This window comes from Anomaloglossus baeobatrachus, chromosome 1 (assembly GCF_048569485.1).
Source record: "Anomaloglossus baeobatrachus isolate aAnoBae1 chromosome 1, aAnoBae1.hap1, whole genome shotgun sequence".
Lineage (NCBI taxonomy): Eukaryota > Metazoa > Chordata > Amphibia > Anura > Aromobatidae > Anomaloglossus > Anomaloglossus baeobatrachus.
In genome coordinates this window covers 522,585,654-522,613,510 of record NC_134353.1, presented here as the reverse complement: position 1 = coordinate 522,613,510, position 27,857 = coordinate 522,585,654, and the positions used below count along the sequence as shown (strand labels likewise).

General features: G+C 42.3%; 1 protein-coding gene across 1 annotated transcript in view; it reads left to right on the top strand.

Moving 5' to 3' along the window:
* SVEP1 (sushi, von Willebrand factor type A, EGF and pentraxin domain containing 1) overlaps positions 1-27,857 on the top strand; it is a 570,842-nt gene that overhangs the window by 155,411 nt on the left and 387,574 nt on the right. Inside the window, exons 4-5 of the mRNA XM_075316174.1 lie at positions 16,122-16,280; positions 26,530-26,709. Coding sequence (XP_075172289.1) covers positions 16,122-16,280; positions 26,530-26,709 — 339 coding nt within the window. The remainder of the gene's footprint in view (positions 1-16,121; positions 16,281-26,529; positions 26,710-27,857) is intronic.

Genomic DNA, 27,857 nt, shown 5'->3' with positions numbered 1-27,857 from the left:
CACTGCCTGTTGCTGTTGGCGCTGGAAGGCCAGGATCAAATGGTTTACAATGAATTACCGAATGTCAACTGGATAGAAACTATACACATCAGATAATGGGCATAAAGCTTGCATCAAGCAGGCATGAGGACTTCTTGGTTACATATGGTGGCAATTCATTTTCTTTGCACTTTGTACTCTTGTATTTCATAGCAATCCAGACAACATTTCTTGAAGACCTCGTCTTAACCTGTGAGGGCCACACGGGTTGAGGAATAACGCTACCACCACTCACAGCTACTTTCCCTTCCCTGGGGGTCACATTGGTATGACTCCACAGTGAAACCGGCAAAGTCCATTCTTGGAGGGTTACAGACTCCTGGCTGTAATGCGTAAAAGCTTTGATGAAATGGTACCATAATGTCTGTATATTGGAGAGCAGATTTTTGTAGTACTAATATAGGGGTAAAGGAGTCCAGGAATGAATATTATATACTATATAACAGCTAGTCCTGGATTACACATACAGGATGTATTACTATGAAAGAGAGAATAACTTAAGAAAACTTTGAAACTTATAGAGTCTGAAAACGAATACTGGGGTTTGCACTCAATATTGATGCAATTTTTGTTTTTAACTCAATGTAAAGCCCAATAAGTGTATTTTTTTTTACATTGTAGCTTTTAAATTTAGAACCTGAATGCTGCAAGGCAGCAATAGTTTGTCATGTTGTCCAGCTGCTGCATTGCTCTCCACGTTTCCTGCCTTGCTGGGAATGAAGGCAGGTCATGACATATCACTATAGCCACTGTTGAGTCTCAATTTTTCACTCACACAGGTTTATAAAATTATATATTTAATGATAACGCTGCATAAGGAATATGAGGCTTGATCTTGCCTCTAGTCCTCATCAATTTCATTTTTGTTGTTCTAGCCTTGTCAAAATGCTCTGTTCCTCATACTTAAAAGGAACCTGTCAGGTCCCATATGCTCTCCAACCCAGCAGCATTCATACCTGTATGCCAAAATTCCTTGCCTAACCAGCCCTATATGAAGAGTTGCTGATAAGTCTTTGGCTTTGTGATCTTTTTTTTTTTTTCTATGGTAGCGAATGTTACATCACAGGAAAGCCTTATGTGTCTAATATATGCTTTCAAACTTTTGTGTTTGTTGCTTATGGCAACAGTGTTCTCCAAACTTGGAAAAACAAAATGGTAGAGTCTAATGCAATTTTCACAGCAACTGAGAGCAGAGGAGTGATAAAATTCTTGTTTCTGCAAGGAAAGTCCGAGAAGGATATTCATGGTGATATGTCGCAGACATTGGGGGATCAATGCCCTTCATACTCCACAGTTAAGAACTGGGTTGCGAAATTTAAAACGGGCCACTTCAGCACCAATGATGAGGAATGTCCTGGATGACCGAGAGTGGTTGTTGTTCGGAGATCGTCAATGCTGTACACAACCTCATACTGAAGAACCCACAAATTTCAGCTAAAGCAATAGCAGATATCATGAGGATTTCCCATGTACATGTTTGTGTCATTATCCATGAACATTTGGACATGTGAAAGCTATCTGGAAAGTGGGTCCCCAAATGTTTGACAACAGATCAGAGAAGCATGCGAGTTAAAATTTCCCGGTCCATTTGTCAGCGTTTCTGGACTGATAAGAACTATCTGGTCACTATGGATGAGACCTGGATTTATTTTTATGACTCTGAAAACTAGGAGCAGTCAAAAGATTGGAGGAACAGTGGTTCTCCTCGACCAAAGAAGTTCATGGTGCAAAAATCAGCCACTAAGGTGATGGTGTCTGTGTTCTGGAATAAGGAAGGCATGCTGCTAGTGGACAACCTTCAAAAGGGTTCAACCATCAATGCAAGGTATTACATTGAACTTTTGGATCAAACTGTATTCTCACAGAAAATGGTAAGTTGGAGAAACCAAACAGAAATTAAATCACAGAAAAGAAATTTACTCCTAAAATACAAAATTTATTGGAGGTACAAAGTTTAAAGGTAAGGAATAAAAAACAAAACAAAAAAACTCCCAATAACACTAAGTGTAGAGAGAACGCCAACTATCCAAAAGAGGAAGGGGGTATGAAAACCAGCTGGTTGAAAGTGAACCAGTGAGTGATCTATCCGAAAAGGATACCACAACACTGATTAACTTATGCTAATATCTTTATAACCAAATTAGACACAAGTTACCACTATCAGACAATCACCCACAAAACATTCAACCCAGTTGATAATACATAAGTCGGACAAAGACAGTCTTGTCACAAGTCAGACAGTCAGTCAGATCAGTCTGTAAGGTGTAGTTATCAATTACATAGAGTCAGCTCTCAAAATTTGAGCATCCCCAATAGAATTATGAGACCAAATACTATAAAGAAAAAAGCCAACGCGTTTCACCTTTCAGAAGAGGTTCATCAGGGGTATATACATGTGTAGAAATATTCATAGATAGATGTATCCGTTCTCTCATAAAAACAGATTATATATAATAGGAAGTCTGTTTTCCACGAAAGTCCTTTATCAACTCATCTCCAGTAAGCCGAGTTCAAAAAAATCGTCATAGATTCATTGTAGCAGCCAACCAGTGGTATTTTTTTATATATATATATATATATCCTACAAGGCTTGTAACATATAAATGTATTCAGAGGGGGCTGACAGCACAGTTAACAATATGTGTACATCATAAGTCCTCACTATCTGCCGTGTATCAGATCAAACACCAGAGGAACACAGGTAACAGATGTCCTACATGTCCAGTGAGACTTTGCATAAACCGAGTTGCTGTAACTCCAGTGTCTGTCCTCAGAGTGGCCCATATGGTTCCTCTGGTGTTTGATCTGATACACGGCAGATAGTGAGCACTTATGATGTACACATATTTTTAGCTGTGCTGTCAGCCCCCTCTGAATACATTTATATGTTACAAGCCTTATAGGAGATATATATATATAAAAAAAAAATACCACTGGTTGGCTGCTACAGTGAATCTATGACTTATGTATTATCAACTAGGTTGAATGTTTTGTGGGTGATTGTCTGATAGTGGTAACTTGTGTCTAATTTGGTTATAAAGATATTAGCATAAGTTAATCAGTGTTGTGGTATCCTTTTCGGATAGATCACCCACTGGTTCACTTTCAACCAGCTGGTTTTCATACCCCCTTCCTCTTTTGGATAGTGGGCTTCTCTCCACACTTAGTATTATTGGGAGTTTTTTTGTTTTGTTTTTTATTCCTTACCTTTAAACTTTGTACCTCAATAAATTTTGTATTTTAGGAGTAAATTTCTTTTCTGTGATTGAACTTTTGGATCAATTGAAAGCAGCTCTGAAGGACAAAAGGTGAGGCAAGCTGTACAAAGGAATCTTGTTCCTGCAAGACAACGCCTCCGCTCACACTGCACAAGCGACCACAGCAGAACTGGCAGAGCTGGTTGACCACCCACCTTATTCACCAGATCTAGATCTTTCTGAATATCATCTGTTTCTAAACCTAAAGAAACACCTCAAGGGTACCAAATGTCACACCATTTATGATGCCATGGCTGCTACGGATGCCTGGTTTGAGGCACAACTGAAATCCTTCTTTTTGCTAGGCCTACAGAGCTTTGAATACTGATGTAAGAAGTGGGTTGACATCAGTGGAGAGTAGGTGGAATAAATGTAAAGTTTCATCATCCTATATCGTTTCTTTCTGGGTAAAGCCAAAGACTTATCAGCCGCCCCTTGTATAATGCTATTCACTAATACCAAAGATTAAAAAAAGACTTAGAAAGTGCGCTGTTCCTGTGTTAATTAGGACCTTGACTAATCAATGGTGCGTTGTTTCCCCAGACTAGTCGCCCTCTTTCCCTGTTGTTATTCCCCTGTGAGTGTAGTAACATGATTTCCAGAAGACGATATCATCGCCAATACCTGGAAATCTTGTGCACAGGCACGGCTCATTATGGTTGCGTCAGTGTGCCTCAGAAGCAGGGTAGTCACTTCCCGGCTTCATATAGGTGGGATGCCTACACCAGGATTTTGAGGTATGCTGATGCTGCTGGAATGAGCTGCGTGCATGTGCGAGATTTCCAGGAGCGGCCGGTGACACTATGCTGTGACTACAAAATACCCTGTTTGTTCTTGTAACCTCTAAGTATATATAGTGTGGTCTGCAGAACTCTTACATCAGCTGAGAGCAAGGTCCACAAAACAAGATTCCCAATTGGTGATTTTGCATCTTCTTATACACCACCAAAGGTGTCCTCAATATTGTCAGAGGCAGTAGACCTCCTGACACAGTAGCACATTGTTGCCAGGGATTTGCCATGCTGCCCTCCTAGTGTTTTTCTCTGCATCTGACCTAAGTTCGCACTAACTATCAAAGATTCAATTCCCTAAATACTCTAATAAATTGTGCTTAAATTACGTACAAATTGCCCAGACTTCATATTCCCTGCAGATAAATATATTTTTTATGTGACTGTTGAAATAAAATTTAGATTTAGAAAATACTTACTGTAATATTTCCCCATTAACTCTTTTTAAAATCATATAAAGCTCCATATAAAACAGCCCTTTAATGCTGTAGAAGCTCCACGCATACACATAGCTTATTATCAGTGAGATTGTCTTGTACTGTAATTGTAAGGGGAGTTTTAAATCAACATAATGTGTATGGAATTACATTAGGCTGATAGAATGGAATATATATTTTTTTGAAGCTAAATCCTGTGGGTATTGTACATTTAGATATTTTAGCTTAGCAGAAAATTCACATTTAGTGCCATGTTTTTATAGTGATTCAGTGAATAAACAATTCAGATGTGAAATGTTCCTTGCACCACATTATGATGCACCGCCAAACAGACATCTAATCATATACAAACTGGTTTAGAGTATTCATTAAAGGAGGCACCCAGCTTGGATAACCTCTTTGAATTCCTCTCAGCTGCAGCACCAGGACAAGAGGTAGCCATTAGAACCACCTATAATACATTATATTTTCTTTCCAAGAGACCTGGTTGTTTCTGTGCCACTTTTTTAAGTCTGTGTAAGCGGACACTCCCTTGCAGACAATGTTTAACTACTTCATTCCTAGGCAATTTTCCGTTTTTCATTTTCTTTTTTCCTCCTCTTCTTCCAAAAGCCATAACATTTTTTTTCAGTTAATATTGCCATATGAGGGCTTATCTTTTGCCAGCCGAATTGCACTTTTGAATGACACCATTAAAGTGCACCAATGACCATGATTTTCCTCTGTAACCTAAAGTTATACTGGTACTATCAGCCTGATTCTATACATACCTTTAGTTGTCAGCTAGGATGTATAGGTTTTGAACACAAGCAAGTAAAGTTTGTAAAATGAGCAGCTTTTTGATTGGCAGCAGCTGCTGATCAGCTAATAGCTGGGGTATATATTCATAGTAATTTCCACCCCTGTGCCTGTTGTTCCTCCCCTATCTTTTATTCATGCTAATTATGTTATTATTATTATTATTATTATTTATTATTATAGCGCCATCAATTCCATGGCACTTTACATGTGAAAGGGGTATATATAATAAGGACAAGTACAATAATCATAAACAGTACAAGACACAGACAGGTACAGGAGGAGAGAGGACCCTGCCCGCGAGGTCTCACAGTCTACAAACGATAGGTGAGGATACAGTAGGTGAGGGTAGAGTTGATTGTGCGGCGCTGTATCAGACTGAGGGTTACTGCAGGTTGTAGGCTTGTCAGAAGAGGTGGGTCTTCAGGATCCTGTGTGATATTGAGAGTACAATCCTGTTTACACGGCAGGGCTGGTTGTGGTCCTGTGTGATATTGGGGGCACAGTCTCGTGTACACGGCAGGGCTGGTGGTAATCTATAGAAGCGTTTCACTAATGGTTGTGGCTAGAAGGATCTTGCTGACATCATACCCATGTGACCAGAAGGTGTGGGGCGTCAGCCAACGGAGAAATAATGTTGCTTCCTGGTATCAACTATGTTGGCTAAGGCCCCGTCCCTTCTAATCACATGGGTATGACATCAGTAAAGTCATTCTAGCCCAAACCATTTGTAAAATGCTTCTATAATATAATTAGTATGAATAAAAGATAGTACGAGTAGCAACAAGCAGGGGGACAGGAATCACTATCAAACCCCATCCCAGCTGTTAGCTGATTGGCAGCTGTTGCCAATCAATAAACTGTTTCTTTTACAAACTTCTCTTGCTTGTGTTTCACTATACATCCGAGCTGACCACTAAAGGTACGTATAGAATCAGCATGATAATGCTAGTATGTCACTGGCTTTAGCTTATATAGGAAAATCCTGGTGATTTGCGCGCTTTAATTTTACCATACTTTGTACTGAAAAATGGTAAAAAAAATCCAAGTGTGGAGAAATTATGAAAAAAGTTAAATTCCACATTCGTTTTTGTTTTTTCTATTCACCAAGTTCACTATATGGTAAAACTGACATATCAGCATGATGCCTGACATCAGTGTGAGTTCATACAAAAAACAAATATGTATACTTTTACTTCAGTGGTGAAAAAAATTCAAAAATTTGTAAAACAAAAAAAAAAATAGCGCTTTTCTCACCATTTTCCGAGACTTATAGCATTCTCATTTTCTGAGATCTTGGGCTCAGTGATGGCTTATTTTTTGCGTCTTGAGCTGGCGTTTTTAATTATACCATTTTTGTCTAAATGCAATGTTTTGATAGCCTGTTATTGCATTTTAATGCATTATTGTGGTAAAAAAAGCTTTTTTTTCCTTTGGAATGCCGTGTACCAATCAGATTAATCGATTGACAGATTGGGCATTTTTGAACGTGGTAATATATATTTTTTTTACATTTTTTTAATTGCTTTATTTTCAAAGGGGCAAAAGGGGGTGATTTGACCTTTTAAGTTCTTTTTATTTTTTTATATTTCTAAAACTTTTTTTTAAAATTTGTGACAGATTTTTCTAGTCCCCCTAGTCAGCATTGCTCTGATCAGCAGAAATGCAGTGTTCCTGTGAAAATCAGCACTTTGCTGGCTCTCAGTGGAAGTGACTCAACAGCGTCAGGGGTTATCAGCTGATCCCACGCTGTCATGGTAACACATCAGTGCCTCGTGATCGTGTCACAAGGCCACAGAAGGTGGTGGGGAACAGCGCCATCCTCATCTTAACACTTTAGATCGTACTGTCAGAGATTGCTATGGCAAGGATTGCGCTGTTCCCCATCGCCATCAATAAAATATAAGTTCAAATCTCCCTCCTTTTTCCTCATTGAAAATAAAAAAATAACAAAAATATTCACATATTTGATATCACCGCTTTCAGATCGTCCGATCTATCAAAATATAAAATCAATTAATCTGAACAGTAAAGGGTATAGCGAGAAAAAAAATAAAAATGTCTCAAATTACATTTTTTTGGTCGCGACAACATTGCATTAAAATGCAATAACAGGCGTTCAAAACATTGTATCTAAACAACAATGATATGACTAAAAACATCAGCTCAAGACGCAAAAAATAAGCCATCACTGAGCCCCAGATCCTGAAAAATGAGTACACTACGGGTCTCGGAAAATGTCAACAAAAGTACAATTCTTTTTCTTTTTACAAACTTTTGACTTTTTCTTTTACCACTTAGATAAAAGTAAAAGTATACATGTTTGGGATCTACAAACTCGGACTGACCTGAGGATTCATATTGCCAGGGCAGATTTACCATGTAGTGAAATTGCAAAAAAAAGTCCAATTCCACGATAATTTTTTGTTTTTTTATTTACAAAGTTCAATATATGGTAAAACTAACCTGGCAATATACCGTAGTTCATTGGGTCAGTATGGGATTGTAGATACCAAACATGTATAGTTTTTATTTTTTTTTATTTAAGCACTGAACAAAATTCAGAAATTAAAAAAAAAAAAAAAAAAAACCTTTTGCTTTTTTCACCATATTCTAATTTAAATTTTTGGGATATTGGGCTGTGTGAGGGCTTATTTTTGTGGCCTATGTTGAACTTTATACTAATATCATTGTGGAGTAGATATGATGTTTTGATCGCCTTTTATTGCATTTTAATGTAATGTTGTGGCAACCAAAAATATGTTATTTCGGCTTTTGCTTTTTCTTGTTACGCTGTTTAACGATTAGATTAATTTATTTTATATCTTGATAGATCGGACACTTTTGAATGCGATTATACCAAATATATATTTTTTGTTTTTTTTATTGTTTGATTTTTAATTGGGCAAAAGGGGGGTGATTTCAACTTTTGAGGTTTTTTTTTATTTCTTACAGTATTTAATAGCCCCTTTAGGGGATTTGAAGCTGCCATCGTCTGATCGCCTGTGCTATACAGAGAAGTGCATCATCACGGCTCTGCATAGCAAAAATCACGATCTCCTATGAATGCTGGCTGTTAATCTTAGTGTTCACAGGAGGATCATAATGACAGGCATGGGATCATCAGCTGGTCCCCGACTGTCATGGCAACCCACCGGCGCCCCAAGATCAAGTGATGGAGCATCGATGGGCAGGAATAGTCACAGCGATTAGAGATTGACAGTGGCATTTAACTGGTTAACAGCAGCAGGTGGATTTCCTATCCACCCATGGCTGTTAGAGGCACTTGATGTCTGACTTGGGGCGGCACAGTGGCTCAGTGGTTAGCACTGCAGTCTTGCAGCGCTGGGGTCCTGGGTTCAAATCCCACCAAGGACACCATCTGCAAGGAGTTTGTATGTTCTGCCCGTGTTTGTGTGGGTTTCCTCCGGGTACTCCGGTTTCCTCCCACACTCCAAAAACATACAGATAGGGACTCTAGATTGTGAGCTCCAATGGGGACAGTGTTTCCAATGTATGTAAAGCACTGTGGAATTAATAGCGCTATATAAATGAATAAAATTATTATTATTATTATTATTATTATTATTATTAAAGCAGCTTTCAAGTGCCTGGAAAGATGTGAACTCAGTGTGTGTGCCTCCATCAAAGGCAGGGACATTTAAAATAATTAGGAGTGTCCATAAGGTTAAATTTATGAGTACTTGAAACACAGACTGTGTTTGAAATATATATCTTGATCTGAGGGTCTCCCAACCTGATCTAACAACCTCTTATACACTACTCACAAAAAGTGCCAAACTTTCTTCTCTCAGCAGGGACACAGCCACTGTCACCATCCCGGCTATCCTGTTTCCGCCACATCTCCTGTCCCCTCCACTGTCTTTTAGTAAAGGCCTGGCCATGCCGTACAGGTCTCCCGAAATCATGCTTAGGGCATGTGTGTGTACATCTTGCCTCTTAAAGGGACAGCATGCTCAATTAGGTCAGGCCTCCAGCCTGTCGCTGGGAGACATTAGGTTTTAGGGAGGTGCCTTTGTAACTGGGTTCCTGACCCTTTCATACTGTGTGCTTAACCTGTTTTTTTATGCTGTCCTCTATTCTGTACCTGTGTTCTTGATACCGCATCTGTGGCCAGTAGCCAGTGTCCTTATCCTGTGGTGTTGCCCAGTATTGGTATCCAGCATCACGTGTTCGTGTCCTGGGGCTGTATCCTGGTCCAGGCTGTTCTACCTGTGCTTGCACCTGTAACTGAACCAGTTCTATTCCAGAACCATAACCTGACTAGCCTGCACCATCAATCCTGTCGGCACCAGCACCTGGATCCTCTCCAGTTTGTTTTCCTGTTCTTTCCATTTCCCAAATCCATACCAGCATCTCTGACCCTTTGAGGTCAGCGGCTATATTGCTGAGAGTTCCTTTGGAGTGGTACCTGGCTACTACCAGTAGCTGCAAACTTAACCTAACCATCAGAGGCTCTAGTGGAGAACCTAGCAGTTACTTAGTTACACCCCCCCAGAGTAAGTCTGGTACCTTGGTGCAATTGGTCCACTCCCTCGTGTATGACATTAGGAATATTTGGCTTTTGTGTAAATTTTCAGGATGATCCTAATAAGCACTATAACCTTTTCAGGTGAACTTAATGTAATCGTTGGAGATGAGTGGTGTTCAGTACGAACTCAGACTTTTAAAAAAAAAAGAACAAAGTACGGATTCAGAGTTCGGGTGCTTAAGTATATAAACCACTCACGCGAGCATCGCTGCGCTTGGGTATACATGGTGTTCGAGCCAGTGCAAGCCGCTTGCAGTGTTTGATTTACTCGCACTGAGGGTACAATAACGTGATCAGATGTAGTGTGCTGTGGGATGGGATGCCGTGTCTAAGTAGACAATAATTTGACTTGTGGACAGCATGAGATGTGGTTGCCAAGCTGTAAATGATGCTCAAAGCCATATGACAAGTTATTGAGACACTGACATTTTTTGGGGGGAAACCCACCACTTCTGTTTGCTTTTGTTTAAATCCCCCTTGGATGCTTCTACTTAAATGCCTTACTTTCATGATAAAATATCACTGTAACATGAACTTTTTATGGTTTACATAAATTTCACCCAAAAGCTAAAAATCCCTAACTTTTTGAGAGTAGTATATATCAATAAAGCACTTAGCTCAGGTCAGACTAACCGACTTATTAGTTCAGCCTAAGACTTAAGCTCGCTTTACACGCTGCAATGTATCTTACAATGTGTCAGCGGGGTCACGTCGTAAGTGACGCACATCCGGCATCGTAAGTTACATTGCAGTGTGTGATAGGTGCGTGCGATTGCGATTGAACGGTAAAACGTTCATCGCATGCACATCGTTAATTTCTCTAGAATTGAACGTCAGATTGTTCATCGTACCCGGGGTAGCACACATCGCAGTGTGTGACACCCCGGGAACGATGAACAGATCTTACCTGTGTCCTGCATCTCCCGGCCAGCAATGCGGAAGGAAGGAGGTGGGCGAGATGTTTACGTCCCACTCAGCTCCGCTCCTCTACTTCTATTGGCCGGCTGCCGCGTCACGTCGCTATGACGCCGAACGTCCCTCCCACTCCAGGAAGTGGACGTTCGCCACCCACAGCGAGGTCGTATGGACGGGTAAGTACGTGTGACGGGGGTTAATCATTTGTGCGGCACATTCAACAAATTGTAAATGCCGCACATACGATGGGGGCGTTGCAAATCGCATACGATATCGTATGCGAAATTGCAACGTGTAAAGCAGGCTTAAATGCACACAAGAGATGATGGATGATGGATAGTTTTTTGGTCATGTTCACTCAAAAAATAGCAACAATAAAATAGTATTAGGTTATCTATTTAAAAACACTCCTTCAAGATATTTAAAATACACAGAGTATTGCTCAATATATTACAACTGGGTTAGAAAGCTGTTAGCTATAAAAATAAATCTGGGATTTCCACTTGATATTGTAATTTTAGCATTTTCGAGATCTACACTCTCGTATACAAAGAGGTAAAAGCATAGTTATCATCTTGCCACATAACAGCTGCACTGTACCAACAGGTCAAGGGCAATAATATGCCTGTGCAAACAGTCTTAGTCCGGAAAGTCGGGATATCAAGCAGCCAACATGTGAGAATCTTTATTTGGGCTCCATGAAATAAAATAAACCATGTTCCGGCCTGCACAGGAGTCTTTCCTAAGTCATGTAAGCCATATTCCTTAATGATTCTCATGTTTTTTCATGAGAACAAAGAAACAAAGGGCATATACAAGTTCCGGAACGCTAATGAATGAGATGTGCTACTCCTGTATATCCAAAGTGATACATATTTTATTAAACACAGTGCAAATATAAAACCATTAAAACACAAAACACAATTCCCCTTTATAATAAATAGGAGATCCTCTCCCACAATCCCTATACAATATCACAAGGGAATTGACTAGATGTAAAATCCATACAGGGTAATCAGTACAATATTGCACAAACAGTGTATGAAAAACACAGCATATAACCAGAGATATGCACCATAACGATTGTTAAGTCAAATGATCAAAGACATAACCCTAGAAGGATAGTCAGTCAGAAGGAGTGATGAGGCTAAAAAACGCACGCGTTACGCCAATCGTGGCTTCCCCAGGGGTAATGAGTAATGGGGTTTTAACCTCTTCCCTCCTTCTGGGTTTTTAACCTCCTCACTCCTGACTGACAATCCTTTTAGGGTTATTTATTTGGCCATTTGACTTAACCACCATTATGGTAAATATCTCTGTTTACATGCTGTGTTTTTCATACACTGTTTGTGCAATATTGTACTGATAACCCTGTATGGATGTTACATCTAGTCAGCTCCCTTGTGATATTGTATAGGGATTGTTAGAGAGGATCCCCTACTTATTGTAAAGGGGAAATGTTTTGTGTTTTAATGGTTTTATATTTGCACTATATGTATCACTTTGGATATACAGGAGTAGCACATTATTCATTAGAGTTCCGGTGCTTGTATGTATCTTTGTTTCTTTGTTCTCATGTTTTTCAGTACAGTGCACTACTCTGTTTATTGGTATTATTATTATCAGTGGTGCCTGTCCAATTTTGTTTGTCTACATGTTTTTTATGGATGCAGGCGAACGTCATCATCTTTTCAAGTGGTGACACAATATCACTTCTTCTGCTAAAAAAAGTTAAATCAAGTTATATATCTTTCTAATGTAGACCTGTTAGACCCGGTAAATTAATCTGCCAGATGAAGCTGCATGCCAGATCCCTGACACTTCACTTCTGATCCTCTGTTCGACATAGAACTGTGGTTCCGTGCTGGCACGTGACTAGAGCAACGAGTGAATATGGCTGGCTAAGTGGTCTTTACAAGGCCGGCTTGTCAATTGCAATTAGAAACTTTTTATTGGGCGGAAAAACCTTTTAATACTTTGACTTACAAGTCTTAATCAGTTCCTCTTCTTCTCAATTTGATTACACAGGAGCTTAATAAGGGAACACAGTCGTTTTTACTTGTTTCACTAGGAATGCAAAAATCAATTCTTAATTGTCCTGGAAACACATCTTTGCCTCATTTGTAGTTGTGTGAAATTGGAAGAAAATTATGGATTACTGGCATTTCTAGAAAAGTGATTAATTTGTTATTTTTATAGTCCCAGCAGCATGTTGTGCAGCTGAGCCTGCCAGGCTAATGGCTCCTGGCTTCCGAAAGATTTAATTCTGAAATGGCATTTCAGGAATCATTATCCCTGCATGTATTATTCTTGGTAGGAGGAAGCCCTGAGCGGGTGCTGTGTTATAAGGGCAAAGCCGTAATGCCAGGTGATACTACAGCTTAATTAGTGAACGGAAAAGACCAACATAAGAGACACATGCTATAAAAACGATAACAATTTGCATGAAACTTAATGAAAAATAATCTGTATACCTGTATATAGAATACAACTGAGGTCAACGTAAATGCTAAATAGCCCTTAAATAAGCACTGAGACATTGTACTGTGGATTAATCAATGCAAAACTTGTTCTCTAGTATTAATGCATCAAGAAAAAGTGGTTAAATATTAACTGACACTTAAATAAGTGGTGTATCGATGTTAAAGGGTTATTCTCATCCCCCATAGGTGGATATATCTCTGGGATATAATGTAAGTTATGGATCGGTAGGGGGTCTCAATGGTGGTTCCACCGCCAATCGTGAAAATGATTGTAGCACAGCTCATTCAAGTTAATATGACTGTTATGAACTTCCTTGCCCTCAGATTAATTAATCTCATATTAATACTTTTTAACGTTTCACAACACAAACTGTATACATTGTTAATTAGATCTCTTAATCTCCATCTATATTAATCAACAGATTATAAACCATGTACATAGCATAGAGATAGTATCAAGAATGCAAATTTACAGTCCTACCACATACACACTGTAACGGAACCGCATCAATCAGATAGAAATATCATTTAAGACATAATTAAATCCTTATGATACAGTTTAATCCTTCAATAGTCCCAGATATAGCTATCATCCAGAGACAGCCCAACATAATATATACAATGTTTCATTGTTACAATTGCCTGGAGGTTACATACATCTCAATTAACAGCCCTAGGTTTTATTTTAGTCTCTCACCAGGGTTTAGGAATACAAAGGGATTACAGAATGACTCTGCATTCATTTTTCTTCGTCTATATGTATGAATCTATAGAACCCCCCCCCTCCACACCCCCACTCCCCCCACACACCCACTCCCCCCCCAGGCAATTGTACACATATTAACCACCAGTACATGGTTATAGCAGTAAGTCCATAAGGGTCAGTTCCCAGACTCTTCCAAATCCAGGGGCCGTTTTCCACATGATAGACTTTAAAGTAATGGTCAGATGGTGTGTATTGAGATCAAGTTTCACGATGCGCCGCAGAAAACCACCGATCACGACAAGACACATGGGTACCAATTCATCAGATGAATAAATCACTATTAAAATAAGGAGAACAAACAAACACAATTAAAAAAGAATCAAAGAACACCATAAAAAACACCCTAAAAATGTGTTGCACTGATCATCTATAAAAAGGGGGCAAAGCTAAGTTTTTCATTTAGTCCCTTAGGCACCATTGTGCCCAAAGTGACTATCCACCGGCACTCAACCTGTGCCAATAGCTTCTTCCAGTCACCCCCTCTGATACCACAGTGCAACACATCAATACCCATAAGTTTCAACCCTGAGGCATCACAACCATGAAAGGTCTTAAAATGCCTCGGGATTGTCCTAAGGGTCGTATCATCAACCACCTGTTTTGAATTGAACAACCTGCGGAATGAAACACCAACAACATTATGATTTGGAGTGACGTGTCAACGATCAACGATTTTTGCCGTTTTTGCGATCGTTGATCATCGCTATTAGCTGTCACATGCTGCGATGTCGCTAACGACCCCGAATGTGCGACACAAACACCGTGACCCCGACAATATATCATTAGCGATGTCGCAGCGTGTAAAGCACCCTTAAGAGATCTAATTAACAATTCCGCAGGTTGTTCGTCATTCCTGCGGCACCACACATCGCTGTGTGTGACACCGCAGGAACAACGAACATTATCCTACCTGCGTCCATTTTGTGACGCCGCTGTGACGTCGCAGTGACGCTGAACGCATCTCCCTCTTGAATGAGGGATTGTTCGGCAGCAACAGCGACGTCGCTGAACTGGTATGTGCGTGTGATGCTGCCATAGCGATATTGTTCGCTACGGCAGCGACCCCCACATGTTGCACGAACGACGGGGCGGGTGATATCGCTTGCGACATTGCTAGCAAATGCTAGCAATGTCGCAGCGTGTAAAGCACCCTTTAGACCTGATGATCTCTTAGGCGGGCTTTGCACACTACGACATCGCAGGTGCGATGTCGGTGGGGTCAAATTGAAAGTGACGCACATCCGGCATCACATGCGACATCGTAGTGTGTAAAGCCTAGATGATACGATTAACGAGCGCAAAAGCGTCGTAATCGTATCATCGGTGCAGCGTCGGCGTAATCCATAATTACGCTGACGCGACAGTCCGATGTTGTTCCTCGTTCCTGCGGCAGCACACATCGCTGTGTGTGAAGTCGCAGGAGCGAGGAACATCTCCTATCGGCGTCACCGCGGCTTCCGTAGGATATGCGGAAGGAAGGAGGTGGGCGGGATGTTTACATCCCGCTCATCTCCGCCCCTCCGCTCCTATTGGCCACCTGCCGTGTGACATCGCAGTGACGCCGCACGACCCGCCACCTTAATAAGGAGGCGACGTCGCAGGGCGGGTGAGTCCATGTGAAGCTGCCGTAGCGATAATGTTCGCTACGGCAGCTATCGAAAGGATATCGCATCTGCGACGGGGGCGGGGACTATCGCGCTCGGCATCGCAGCATTGGCTTGCAATGTCGCAGCATGCAAAGTACCCCTTAGACCTGATGTATTTTCTTAAAAATAACTTCATGTCAAAATAACTGTATTATACAGGTATCAAATTATCATTTTATGAGTAAAGATTTCAAATTACTAAGGTCAAAAGTCCAAGTGAAGTCAATTCTTGCCTTTTCTAACCTGATTGATCGCTGCAGCTTGTCCTAAGCAATGTGAGATTTCAGCAGTTGTAGGGGGGAAGAGATTGTGAAGAGCTTTAAACAGGTGTATAGGTGGAGATTAGGTTTAAACTTTATATGGATATGTAAAATGTTTACATTTTAGAAAAATATTTAGGAAAAATCTCCTTATATGTTTCAATTATTTTTTAACAGCCTGTCCATCTGGGACGTACAAAACAGAAGGTAAACCAGGAGGAGTCAGCACTTGTATCTCATGTCCTGATCCAAATCACACATCACCACCAGGCAGCACATCAGTAGAAGACTGTGTATGTAAAGAAGGATATGAAGTAGATGGAAAGATCTGCAAAGGTGAGGCAACCATTTTTTTTGGTTTTTAGAACCTTAACATATAGATCTGGCAGTGGTTACCTTGACTCTAAGGCCATGTGCCCACGGGAGCTTTTTGCTGCGGAGTTTGCCGCGGAAAACCTGCGGATTTTTCTGGATTTTCAAGATAAATCCGCAGGTTCTAGCATGTACAGGCACTCCCCATGTTACCCTATGGGACATGGGGAGTGTCTGTGTCCACGCTGCGGAAAGTGCGGCTGCGGAATCTCCTGCGGAGATCCCTCAGCCGCACCTAACTGCATAAGGCTGTGTGTGCACGTTGCGTCGTGTCCCTGCAGAAATTTCTGCAGGGATTTGACAGCACATGTGCGCGTCAAATCGCTGCAGAAACACTGCATAATTGATGCAGTGTTTCTGCAGAAAAAAATCTGATTTCATGTGCTATGGCTGCTGCCCCCACCATAGACAGAGTTGGAGCTGCATCCATAGCTCACGGAATATTTGACATGCTGCTTTTATGATCGCACGGATTTGGGTCAAAACTTTACCACCCAAATCGCTGCATTCATAAAATCAACATGCGCACGTCTCATGCACAATCTTGAGAGGTTATGCAGGGGATACAGGACGCATGCATTTACGCTGCGGTGCAATACGCAGCGTAAATGCATGAAATTCGGCAATGTGCGCATGAGCCCTAAAACAGCACTGAAATATCACGGCACAAGCAAATATAGTTAGACATCCAATTTGCCATTGTTCAATGTCTTGTGCAGTATTATCTTCTTAATCTTCTGTGACAAATTATCAAGATGATGCATTGTGGATCCAGATAACCTTTGCTACATCTCTGCAACCCAACATTAACTCCAAAGAAGAAATATAGTAGTCCTTATTTATACTTTCCATCCTCATATGTTGTACTTCTGGTTGTAGCATAAAAGCATAAAAAAATACATCAGGCTATGAGTTGGATTCACTCAAGTCTTTTAGGGAAAACTCGTTGCAATTTCTGTAGCATTTTTTGCAATGAACACTGAAGCCAGATATTAGCTAAAAGCCAATAGTTAGGGTATGTGCGCACGTTGCTTTTTACCTGCTTTTTACCTGCTTTTTTGCTGCTTTTTCTTCTGCGCTGTTTAATGCCAAAATGGATGTGTTCTTCTATTCAAGCAAAGTCTATGGGAATTTGGGTTTCTTGTTCACACTATGTTGTTCAAAATGCTGCCTTTTTGAGGCAGAACTTTGGTCAAAAACTCAGCTTTTGAAAGAAGCAACATGTCAATTGTTTTTGCTATTTGGGTTTTGCACTGCAAAGCATTGTTTTTGACCAAAGTTCTGCCACAAAAAGGCAGCATTTTGAACAACATAGTGTGAACAAGAAACCCAAATTCCCATAGACTTTGCTTGAATAGAAGAACACATCCATTTTGGCATTAAACAGCGCAGAAGAAAAAGCAGCAAAAAAGCAGGTAAAAAGCAGGTAAAAAGCAACGTGCGCACATACCCTTAAAAATATAATATGCAATACTTATATAATATGTTTGTGTCTTTCTATTTAATTGCTGTCATAACCTTATATATGCATGGCACTCCATAGACCCATCTGCGTGGATTGAATTCTTTTACATCATTTGTTAAAATGCATAGGTCTTCAATCATCATGACTGGTATTCTCCAGTCTAGATGAAGAACGATATGGTGTAAGTTGTGAAAAATTCATTAAGATCACATGCACACATTCCATTTGTGGTGAGTTTTTCACCTCAGTGTAAGCCAAAACCAGGAGTGGGTAATAAATACAGAAGTGATGCCCATGTTTCTATTATACTTTTCCTCTGATTGTTCCACTCCTAATTTTGGCCACAAATACTGAGGTAGAAACCTGATCAAAAACTCAACATGTGAACATGGCCTTATGGTATCATGAAAGTAAGTATTGGCATAGAAAAATTCTGCATATCGGTAATATAGATAATAATATAGCAATATTGTATAGTAAGCAGAATTAAGACTACAATATAAGGACCAAATCGCAAAAAGTACTACAGTAAACAAACAAAGAGGCGATCAAATAGGTCCAAATACAATTTTATTAGTGCAGAATAGTGAAGGGGGTCAGAAAAACGGTTTACATCACAGCAGTTAGCAAAAAATTAGATGTAAAAATTGACATGCTGAACAATACATAGTCATAAGGATATATATATAAGTCAAAAATTGCAGAATACGCCCAAAAAGAAAATTACTAATACTGGCATACTCACAGAGAAGATATAAACAACCCTTAATATAAGGGGTATCTCCTACATGTAATATATTTAATGCTGCTGTTAGGATAATAAACATAAAGAAAAAAGAGCAGCTAAGAGACACCTAATATAGGTAGTTTAAATATCTTCAGTGCAAGATGTAATATACAGTATTCAATCTATAATATAAAGAATGGGGGGGAAGAGACCTGATGTTTATAGTGCAAAGAGTTGATGTAGCATATGTCGCGCTAACACTGGTCAAGAAACACACAATTGTGAATCATTTAACCCAGTCAGAAGAGCATCCATTTAATCCCCATATAGTGCACTGAGACATAAATAAGAGCTATGGATGAAATCCATAAACCCGAGAGCCAGACCAAAATTGGGCAGAGTAATGCAAGGTAAGACAAAATTTACATATTACCTGGATATGAGCAACTACACCGAAATGCGCATTGGGCGCAGTCCACTGCAGTTGCTCATATCCAGGTAATATGTAAATTTTGTCTTACCTTGCATTACTCTGCCCAATTTTGGTCTGGCTCTCGGGTTTATGGATTTCATCCATAGCTCTTATTTATGTCTCAGTGCACTATATGGGGATTAAATGGATGCTCTTCTGACTGGGTTAAATGATTCACAATTGTGTGTTTCTTGACCAGTGTTAGCGCGACATATGCTACATCAACTCTTTGCACTATAAACATCAGGTCTCTTCCCCCCCCCATTCTTTATATTACAGATTGAATACTGTATATTACATCTTGCACTGAAGATATTTAAACTACCTATATTAGGTGTCTCTTAGCTGCTCTTTTTTCTTTATGTTTATTATCCTAACAGCAGCATTAAATATATTACATGTAGGAGATACACCTTATATTAAGGGTTGTTTATATCTTCTCTGTGAGTATGCCAGTATTAGTAATTTTCTTTTTGGGCGTATTCTGCAATGTTTGACTTATATATATATATCCTTATGACTATGTATTGTTCAGCATGTCAATTTTTACATCTAATTTTTTGCTAACTGCAGTGATGTAAACCGTTTTTCTGATCCCCTTCACTATTCTGCACTAATAAAATTGTATTTGGACCTACTTGATCGCCTCTTTGTGTGTTTCCTTATGGTATCATGTATATTATGGACTGTCTTTTATATGGAATGACACAAATCTCATTTTCTGTTCACATATCGGCTACAATATCCCATTCAGATAACACAAAGCCATTATAAGCATCTTTAGGTACTTGCATCAATGGGATCTGTCAGGGCTTCTTTCAGGCTTCTCAGCATTGTAACAGCAAATATGCAGGAGTCTGCAGCTCTGTTTTGTTGTGTCAAACATACCGACATACACAATAGATGTGATGATAGTAACCAGAGCTGTCGGGGCTGGCTATTATTTAGTTAAAATGATCTGGTGTAGCTATCATAGTTCTCCTTTATAAATGCAATCCATGATACTAGTGTAATCAGCCTACCATCATCTTCGTTCTGCTCCTATTCTGGACCGGGACAGAACAATGGAAATAATCAATGTATGTGTCAACGGAGCCAAGCGATGCTCCACACAAAGAAAGCATGTTGTTGGAAAGAAAGTATGGGGTATGTTTTATAGGTTACAACTAGTGATGAGCGAGTACTAAAAAGCTCGGGTGCTCGAGGCTCGGGCCGAGCATCCCAAGATACTCGTGTACTCGGCCCGAGCACCTGAGCCCAATGTTATCCTATGGGAGACCCGAGTATTTTTATGAAATGACCCCCGGCAGCATGTAGAAACCCTAAAAATGTCACAAAAGTCTCAGAAGAGTGCTCAAATGACATGGCAACAGCATGGGGAAGACCCCTTGAAGCATTTATCACTCAAAAGTCACAGCTGTGAACAATTTTGTCCGCGTTTTACGCCATTTTTACGGACTCACCAGAAAACCTTCCAAAATGACACCAAAATGAATTTTCATGGCGGAAATGTTAGGGGCACATACCCAATAGTGAGATAGAGCTGGTGTATGTTACTTTTGGAGATTACATGAAAGAGTTTACGTGAAAACATTGTGTGGCACTCCGATGTCCCTGAGAAGAGGCGTACATGAAGGCCTCTTGAGTCTAATGTGCCCATTTTGAGGAAGTGGGTCTATTGTAGTATAGCCCTTTAGCAGGGCAGCCAAAAATTGGGAGGCTCCACACTGTCCCTGGATAGAGACGTGCATGAGGGCCTGTAAACCTGAAGTGTCCATTGTCAGGAAGTGGGTCTATTGTAGTATAGCCCTTAGGCAGGGCAGCCAAAAATTGGGAGGCTCCACATTGTCCCTGGATAGAGACGTGCATGAGGGCCTGTAAACGTGAAGTGTCCATTGTCAGGAAGTGGGTCTATTGTAGTATAGCCCTTAGGCAGGGCAGCCAAAAATTGGGAGGCTCCACATTGTCCCTGGATAGAGACGTGCATGAGGGCCTCAAAACATTGTTCCCATTGCAAGGGAGCGGGTCTCCTGTCGTTGTAATGTCTATTCTGAAAGAATGGGCGAAAAAATTTACCACTGGGAGTATACCTGAAACAAAGGCCTAACTATTGTAACGGTCATCATGGTGGCGCATGAGGAGAAGGAGGAGCAGTCCAGCGATTATCCAAAGTCCAGAAGTGTGTACCCATGGGTGAGTGGAGGTGCATGGCAAATTCCCGTTACAAACTTTAAATTCCGCTCTCATTTGCTGGTGGTGGGGTGAAGTCTTGCCCAATCCAACCCTTGTTCATCTTGATCAGAGTCAGCCTGTCAGCATTTTCAGTTGACAGGCGGGTGCGTTTATCTGTAATGATTCCACCTGCGGCACTAAAAACACGCTCTGACAAAACGCTAGCGGCAGGGCAGGCCAAGACTTCCAAGGCGTAGAGAGCCAATTCATGCCACGTGTCCACCTTGGATACCCAATAATTGTAAGGCACAGAGGAATGTCGGAGTACAGTTGTTCGATCTGCAAGGTACTCCTTGAGCATCTGGGCAAACTTAGGATTTCTTGTGGCACTACCCCGCACCTCAGGGGCTGTGGTACGTGAGAGGCTGAGAAAACTGTCCCACATCTTAAAGACTGTTCCCCTACCTCTGGCGGATTGGACTTGTGCCCCTCTCGGCTGTACGCCTTGGTTGTCCACTGATTCCTGACCTATGCCGCTAGCGTTTTGTGAGGGGAATGCTTTGCCTACTTCCGTGACTATGGCCTTCCGGAACTGCTGCATTTTGGCTGACCTCTCCACCTCGGGAATAAGAGACATAAAGTTCTCCTTGTAGCGTGGGTCTAACAGTGTTACCAACCAGTAATGATTGTCGGCCAAGAAGTTCTTAACGCTAGGGTCACGAGACAGGCAGCTTACCATAAAGTCAGCCATGTGCGCCAGACTCTTAACAGCCAGTACTTCAGTATCCTGACCAACACGATGACTGAACATGCTGTCCTCCTCCTCCTCCTCCTCCTTCTCCTCCTCCTCATCTACCCTGTCCTCTGGCCAGCCACGCTGAACCGAGGATATGACTGGTGTGCATGTCATATCCTCAATTTGGCCGGAGAGTTGCTCCATGTCTTCATCCTCCTCCTCATCATAGTCCTCCACTGCACGTTGTGATGAGACGAGGCTGGGCTGTGTGTTATCACCCACACCCACTACTGTTTCTTGCTCCAACTCATCGCGCTCCGCCTGCAATGCATCATGTTTGTTTTTGAGCAGAGACCGTTTTAGAAGGCAGAGAAGCGGTATGGTGACGCTAATAATGGCGTCATCACCACTCACCATCTTGGTGGAGTCCTCAAAGTTTTGGAGGATGGTACATAGGTCGGACATCCATCTCCACTCCTCAGGTGTTATGCGTGGAGTTTGACCCATTTCCCGACGGCTTAGGTGATGCAGGTACTCAACAACTGCCCTCTTCTGCTCACATATCTGATTCCTGACCAACATGTGCAGAGTTGAATTCCAACGCGTGGGGACATCACACACCAGTCTGTGAGCCGGAAGATGCAAACGGCGCTGAAAGCCGGCAAGGCCGGCTGAAGCAGTAGGTGACTTTCGAAAATGTGCAGACAGGCGGCGAACTTTTACCAGCAGATCAGACAGCTCTGGGTATGACTTTAGAAACCGCTGAACCACGAGGTTGAGCACATGGGCCACGCATGGAACATGTGTCAGCTGGCCTCGCCTCAAAGCCGCCACCAGGTTCCGGCAATTGTCACACACGACCTTTCCTGGCTTTAGGTTCAGAGGTGTGAGCCAGTGATCTGTCTGCTGTTTCAGAGCTGTCCACACCTCTTCTGCATTGTGGGGTTTGTCACCTATGCAGATTAGCTTCAGCACAGCCTGTTGCCACTTCGCCGAGGCAGTGCTGCAGTGCTTCCAGCTTGGGACTGGTGTGGAGGGTAAAGTGGATGAGGATGCGCAGGAGGAGGAGGAGGCTGAAGAGCATGACATTCCGGAGCTGTAGAGTGTGGGAGAAACCCTGACTGAGGTAGGGCCTGCAAACCTTGGTGTGGGAAGGACGTGTTCCGTCCCTCGCTCAGACTGGGTCCCAGCTTCCACAATATTAACCCAGTGTGCCGTCAACGAGATGTAGCGGCCTTGCCCACAAGCACTTGTCCATGTGTCTGTGGTTAGGTGGACTTTGGGTGAAACAGCGTTGTTCAGGGCACGTGTGATGTTTTGTGACACGTGGTTATGCGGGGACGGCACACCGGGAGAAATAGTGGCGGCTGTGGACCGAGTAACGTGGGACAGCTGCCGCCATCAGGTCGCGGAATGCTTCTGTCTCCACCAGCCTAAAAGGCAACATTTCCAGTGCAAGCAGTCGCGAAATGTTAGCATTTAGAACTGTGGCATGTGGGGCGTTGGCAGTGTATTTGCGCCTGCGTTCAAAGGTTTGCTAAATGGATAACTGAACGCTGTGCTGGGACAAGGACGTGCTTAATGATGGTGTTATTTCTGCGTAGGCAACTGCAGGTGCAGGACCGGAGGAGGCTTGTTCGCAGGCAGCATGGACAGGGGATTGGCTCGCATGCACAACAAGCGAAGACGTAGCAGTGACATCAGCAAGCACTGCTCCTCGACTCTGTTGTACTTCCCACAAAGTCGGGTGCTTGGCTGACATGTGCCTGATCATGCTGGTGGTGGTCAGGCTGCTAGTTTTGGTACCCCTGCTGATGCTGGCACGGCAGGTTTTGCAAATGGCCTTTTTAGAATCATCTGGAGCCAACTTAAAAAACTGCCAGACTCGGGAAGACCTAACATTTGTACAGACACCTTGTGTCGTGTTGTTGTTCCGGGGAACGGTTGCCTGACTTCTGCCTGGAGCCACCACCCTGCTTTTTACTGCCTGTTGGGATGCTACGCCTCCCTCCCCCTGTGCACTGCTGTCCTCGCTCTGCATACTGTATCCTCCTGCCAGGTTGGGTCAGTTACTGGATCATCCACCACGTCGTCTTCCTCTTCCTCACCCTGCTCCTCCTCCTGACTTCCTGACAATTGTGTCTCATCATCGTCCACCCTTTGTTGAGACACGTTGCCAACTTCGTGAGAACGTGGCTGCTCAAATATTTGGGCATCTGTACATACGATCTCCTCATGACCCACTTCAACAAGAGCTGGCGAGAGGCCAGAATGTGCGAATGGAAACGTGAACAGCTCTTCCGAGTGTCCAAGTGTGGGATCAGTAATGTCCGAGGACGTGTACTCAGCCTTGTGGTAGGAAGGAGGATCAGGTTCTGAAATGTGCGGTGCAGAATCACGGCTACTGACACTTGACCGTGTGGAAGACAGAGTGTTTGTGGTGGTGCCAATCTGACTGGAAGCATTATCCGCTATCCAACTAACAACCTATTGACACTGGTCTTGGTTCAAGAGCGGTGTACTGCTGTGGTCCCCAAGAATTTGGGACAGGACGTGCGAGCGACTAGATGTGGCCCTTTGTTGTGGCGAAATTAGAGCTTGCCCACGACCTCGGCCTCTGCCTGCACCACCATCACGTCCACTTCCTTGTTCGTTGCCAACGCCCTTGCGCATTTTGCAATGCTGTGCTGACGTGTATTCACTAGACTTGTGCGTTATATCCAAGTTTGTGCAAAACGCACACAAGTGCACCTGTACACTGCCACCGACAGGCACACACGTGCGGTTTTTAAATGCAAGCACGGACGCACTAAGAACCTAACAGGTTTTTAGGAGCGACAATTACTGAGAAGTCTGACACTATCAGACACTGCTGACTGACGTGTATTATACACTAGACTTGTGCGTTATATAATAGTTTGTGCAAAACGTGCACCTGTACGCTGCCACTGACAGGCACACACGTGCGGTTTTTAAATGCAAGCATGGACGCACTAAGAACCTAACAGGTTTTTAGGATCGACAATTACTGAGAAGTCTGACACTATCAGACACTGCTGACTGACGTGTATTATTCACTAGACTTGTGCATTATATAATAGTTTGTGCAAAACGTGCACCTGTACGCTGCCACCAACAGGCACACACGTGCGGTTTTTAAATGCAAGCACGGACGCACTAAGAACCTAACAGGTTTTTAGGAGCGACAATTACTGAGAAGTCTGACACTATCTGGACTGTTTTAGACTGTGTACACCAGCCCCAGATATGATGAAGGCTGGTATACGGTCACCACTAGGAATGGCTATATACCCTGCCTGCCTGCCTGCCTGCCTGTATACTGCTACAATAGTCCTGACAAGGACTCTTCTGGTCACTAGCCTGTATTCCGACCTGGCTATACACTGCCTGTATACAGCAACAATAGTCCTGAGAAGGGCTCTGCTACTGTACTCTGACCTGGCTATACCCTGCCTACCTGTATACAACTAGAATAGTCCTGAGAAGGACTTCTGGTCACACTGTTTGCAGCCCTGCTACGGAAATAACTATAAAGGGCCGCAAACCTTTCCCTGAAGCAGCAACACTCTCCCTGCACTGACTGTCTGGATGGCTGTGAGCAGAGCACAGCGCGCCCGCTGGTATAAATGCTCGGTCACGCTGTGCAGGCCGGCCAATCACTGCAATTGCACAACAAACAGGGCTGTGGCATTGAAGTGGTCTGCCAGCCAATCCCTGCATGAGGGCTGGCTCTCATAAGAGCGCCAACATGCAGGGATGAAGACCACGAGTACAGTACGAGTATCACGAGATTACTCGGTCCCCACCGAGTAGCCCGAGTACAGCGATACTCGTGTGAGTACCGAGTAGTAACAAGCATACTCGCTCATCACTAGTTACAACCACACCACCATATGTTCCATCAGAGTACTGTCCTTGGGATAAAAACCCAATTGTACTTAAAATATTGTTATTCAATAGAACTGTTCAGATGACTGTTTTAATTTACACACACCAAATCATCGCGTGAAAAAAAAGTCATCATGCACACATATCTTCCATAATTCGGATGAGACTCACCCTTTCCAGTATATGGGTGCACAATAAAACTGGATCCTCTATGTATCATTTGATTTTTACGGATACTTTGTAATTGCTAATGAAAGAACTTGTAAAATTGTATTCACTCCTGATGTATAAAAATGGATGCAATATGGATGATATTTTTTTTTCCCTGGATGAAAATCAGATGATTTTTTTTTTATGATCGTGTGAAGTTAGCCATAATGTGCTAAGCTTTGCTGTATATCAGCATGGAATACACTTCAATATATCACAGTGTAAACGAGGATTTGTGTCTGTGTAATCCATGCTCTGCGTTATACATCTAGGCTGTAATCAATGAAATACCCTAGAGACACCCAACATTTACCTACATTAATCTATCACTGTATTTTCTGCTTTCGCCTTATGTTAATGTTTCCAGATGACAACAATAATTACATAAACGCATAGAAACTGCACAAAGCTACAATATGAAAGTATTTTCCTCCTGTATATAAAGCTTGTGGTAGATTTCATTTAATGGGACTGCAAATCCTTCTCCTATAACAGTTGTTTTTATATTCTAAACATCGTTAGTTGTACGCTGCCCTGAGTTGCTGCCCCCAGAGAATGGCTATTTCATCCAGAACATCTGCAACAATCACTTTGATGCCGCCTGTGGAATCCGATGCAAGGCAGGCTATGAATTAGTTGGAAGCAGCATTCGCTTCTGTCAACCAAATGGACTGTGGTCCGGCTCTGAAGCCACCTGCAGAGGTAAGATAGCATGGAAAAAAGAAATTTCTGATTTTCCTAAGACACGGTAGCCACAACAACACAATGTCATTCCAAAATCAGTTTAAAGCAAGAAAACATGATTCCAATTAACTTGGTGACCCAGAATCGGAGGGATCCTTAACAATAAAAGGTCCTCCGCTATCTAAGGCTATGTGCCCACGGGACTTTGTATCTGCGGATTTTTCTGCATCAAAATCCGCATCTTTCCCCCCGAATCCGCACCTTTTCATAGGTGCGGATTTGATGCGGATTTGATGCGGATTTGACGTGGATTTGACGCGGATTTTGTTGCGGATTTTGCGTTTTTTTTTTTGTTTTTTGTTTTTTTTTTTCAAAATTCAATTGAATAGGCAAAATCCGCACGAAAATCCGCAACAATAATTGACATGCTGCAGATTTTTCCGCACGAAAATCCGCACGATTTCCGCTGTGGAAAAATCCGCAGCGTGGGCACAGCATTTCCCAAATGCCATAGAAATGGCTGGGGAGTAGCTGTGCTGCAGATTTCTGGAAAATCCGCGGCTTTTCCACGAGAAATCCGCGGCAAAGTTCGCGCATTTTTCGCAGCGTGGGCACATAGCCTTAGGGTCCTTCACATGTTAGTGAATCCAGTACGTATGATGCCGTTTTTATATGTACCGGAATCACGGACATATGCAGATCCATTAAAATCAATGGATCTGCATGCAGATCAGTGATTTCTCATGGACCGTGTGTCCGCGTGTCCATGTGTTCCGCACAAAGACAAGTCCATCTTTCTCCAGCAGCAGTGATGTCCCATGGACCACACACTGATATGATCCATTTGACATGTACCGGAGAAAACACGTATCTTTGAAATAAAGTACATTTCTTCACCTGTCTCCAGTGATGCTGTCTTCAGCGCTGCTGTAACTTGCTTCAGGGCCCACTCATTATACTCATTGCATATTCACTGCACCGCGGACCCAGAAGCAAGTGTGACCGCAGCCCTGGAGACATCAGCACTATGGACAGCAGCGCCAGGGACAGGGGAAAAACAAGTTCTTGATCTTTGTGTGCTATCATGGATAGCACACGGAGAACACACGTGTGCCAAAATCACTGCTCACAGAGGGCTATACGCACCTTCAACACGTCTGTGAAAA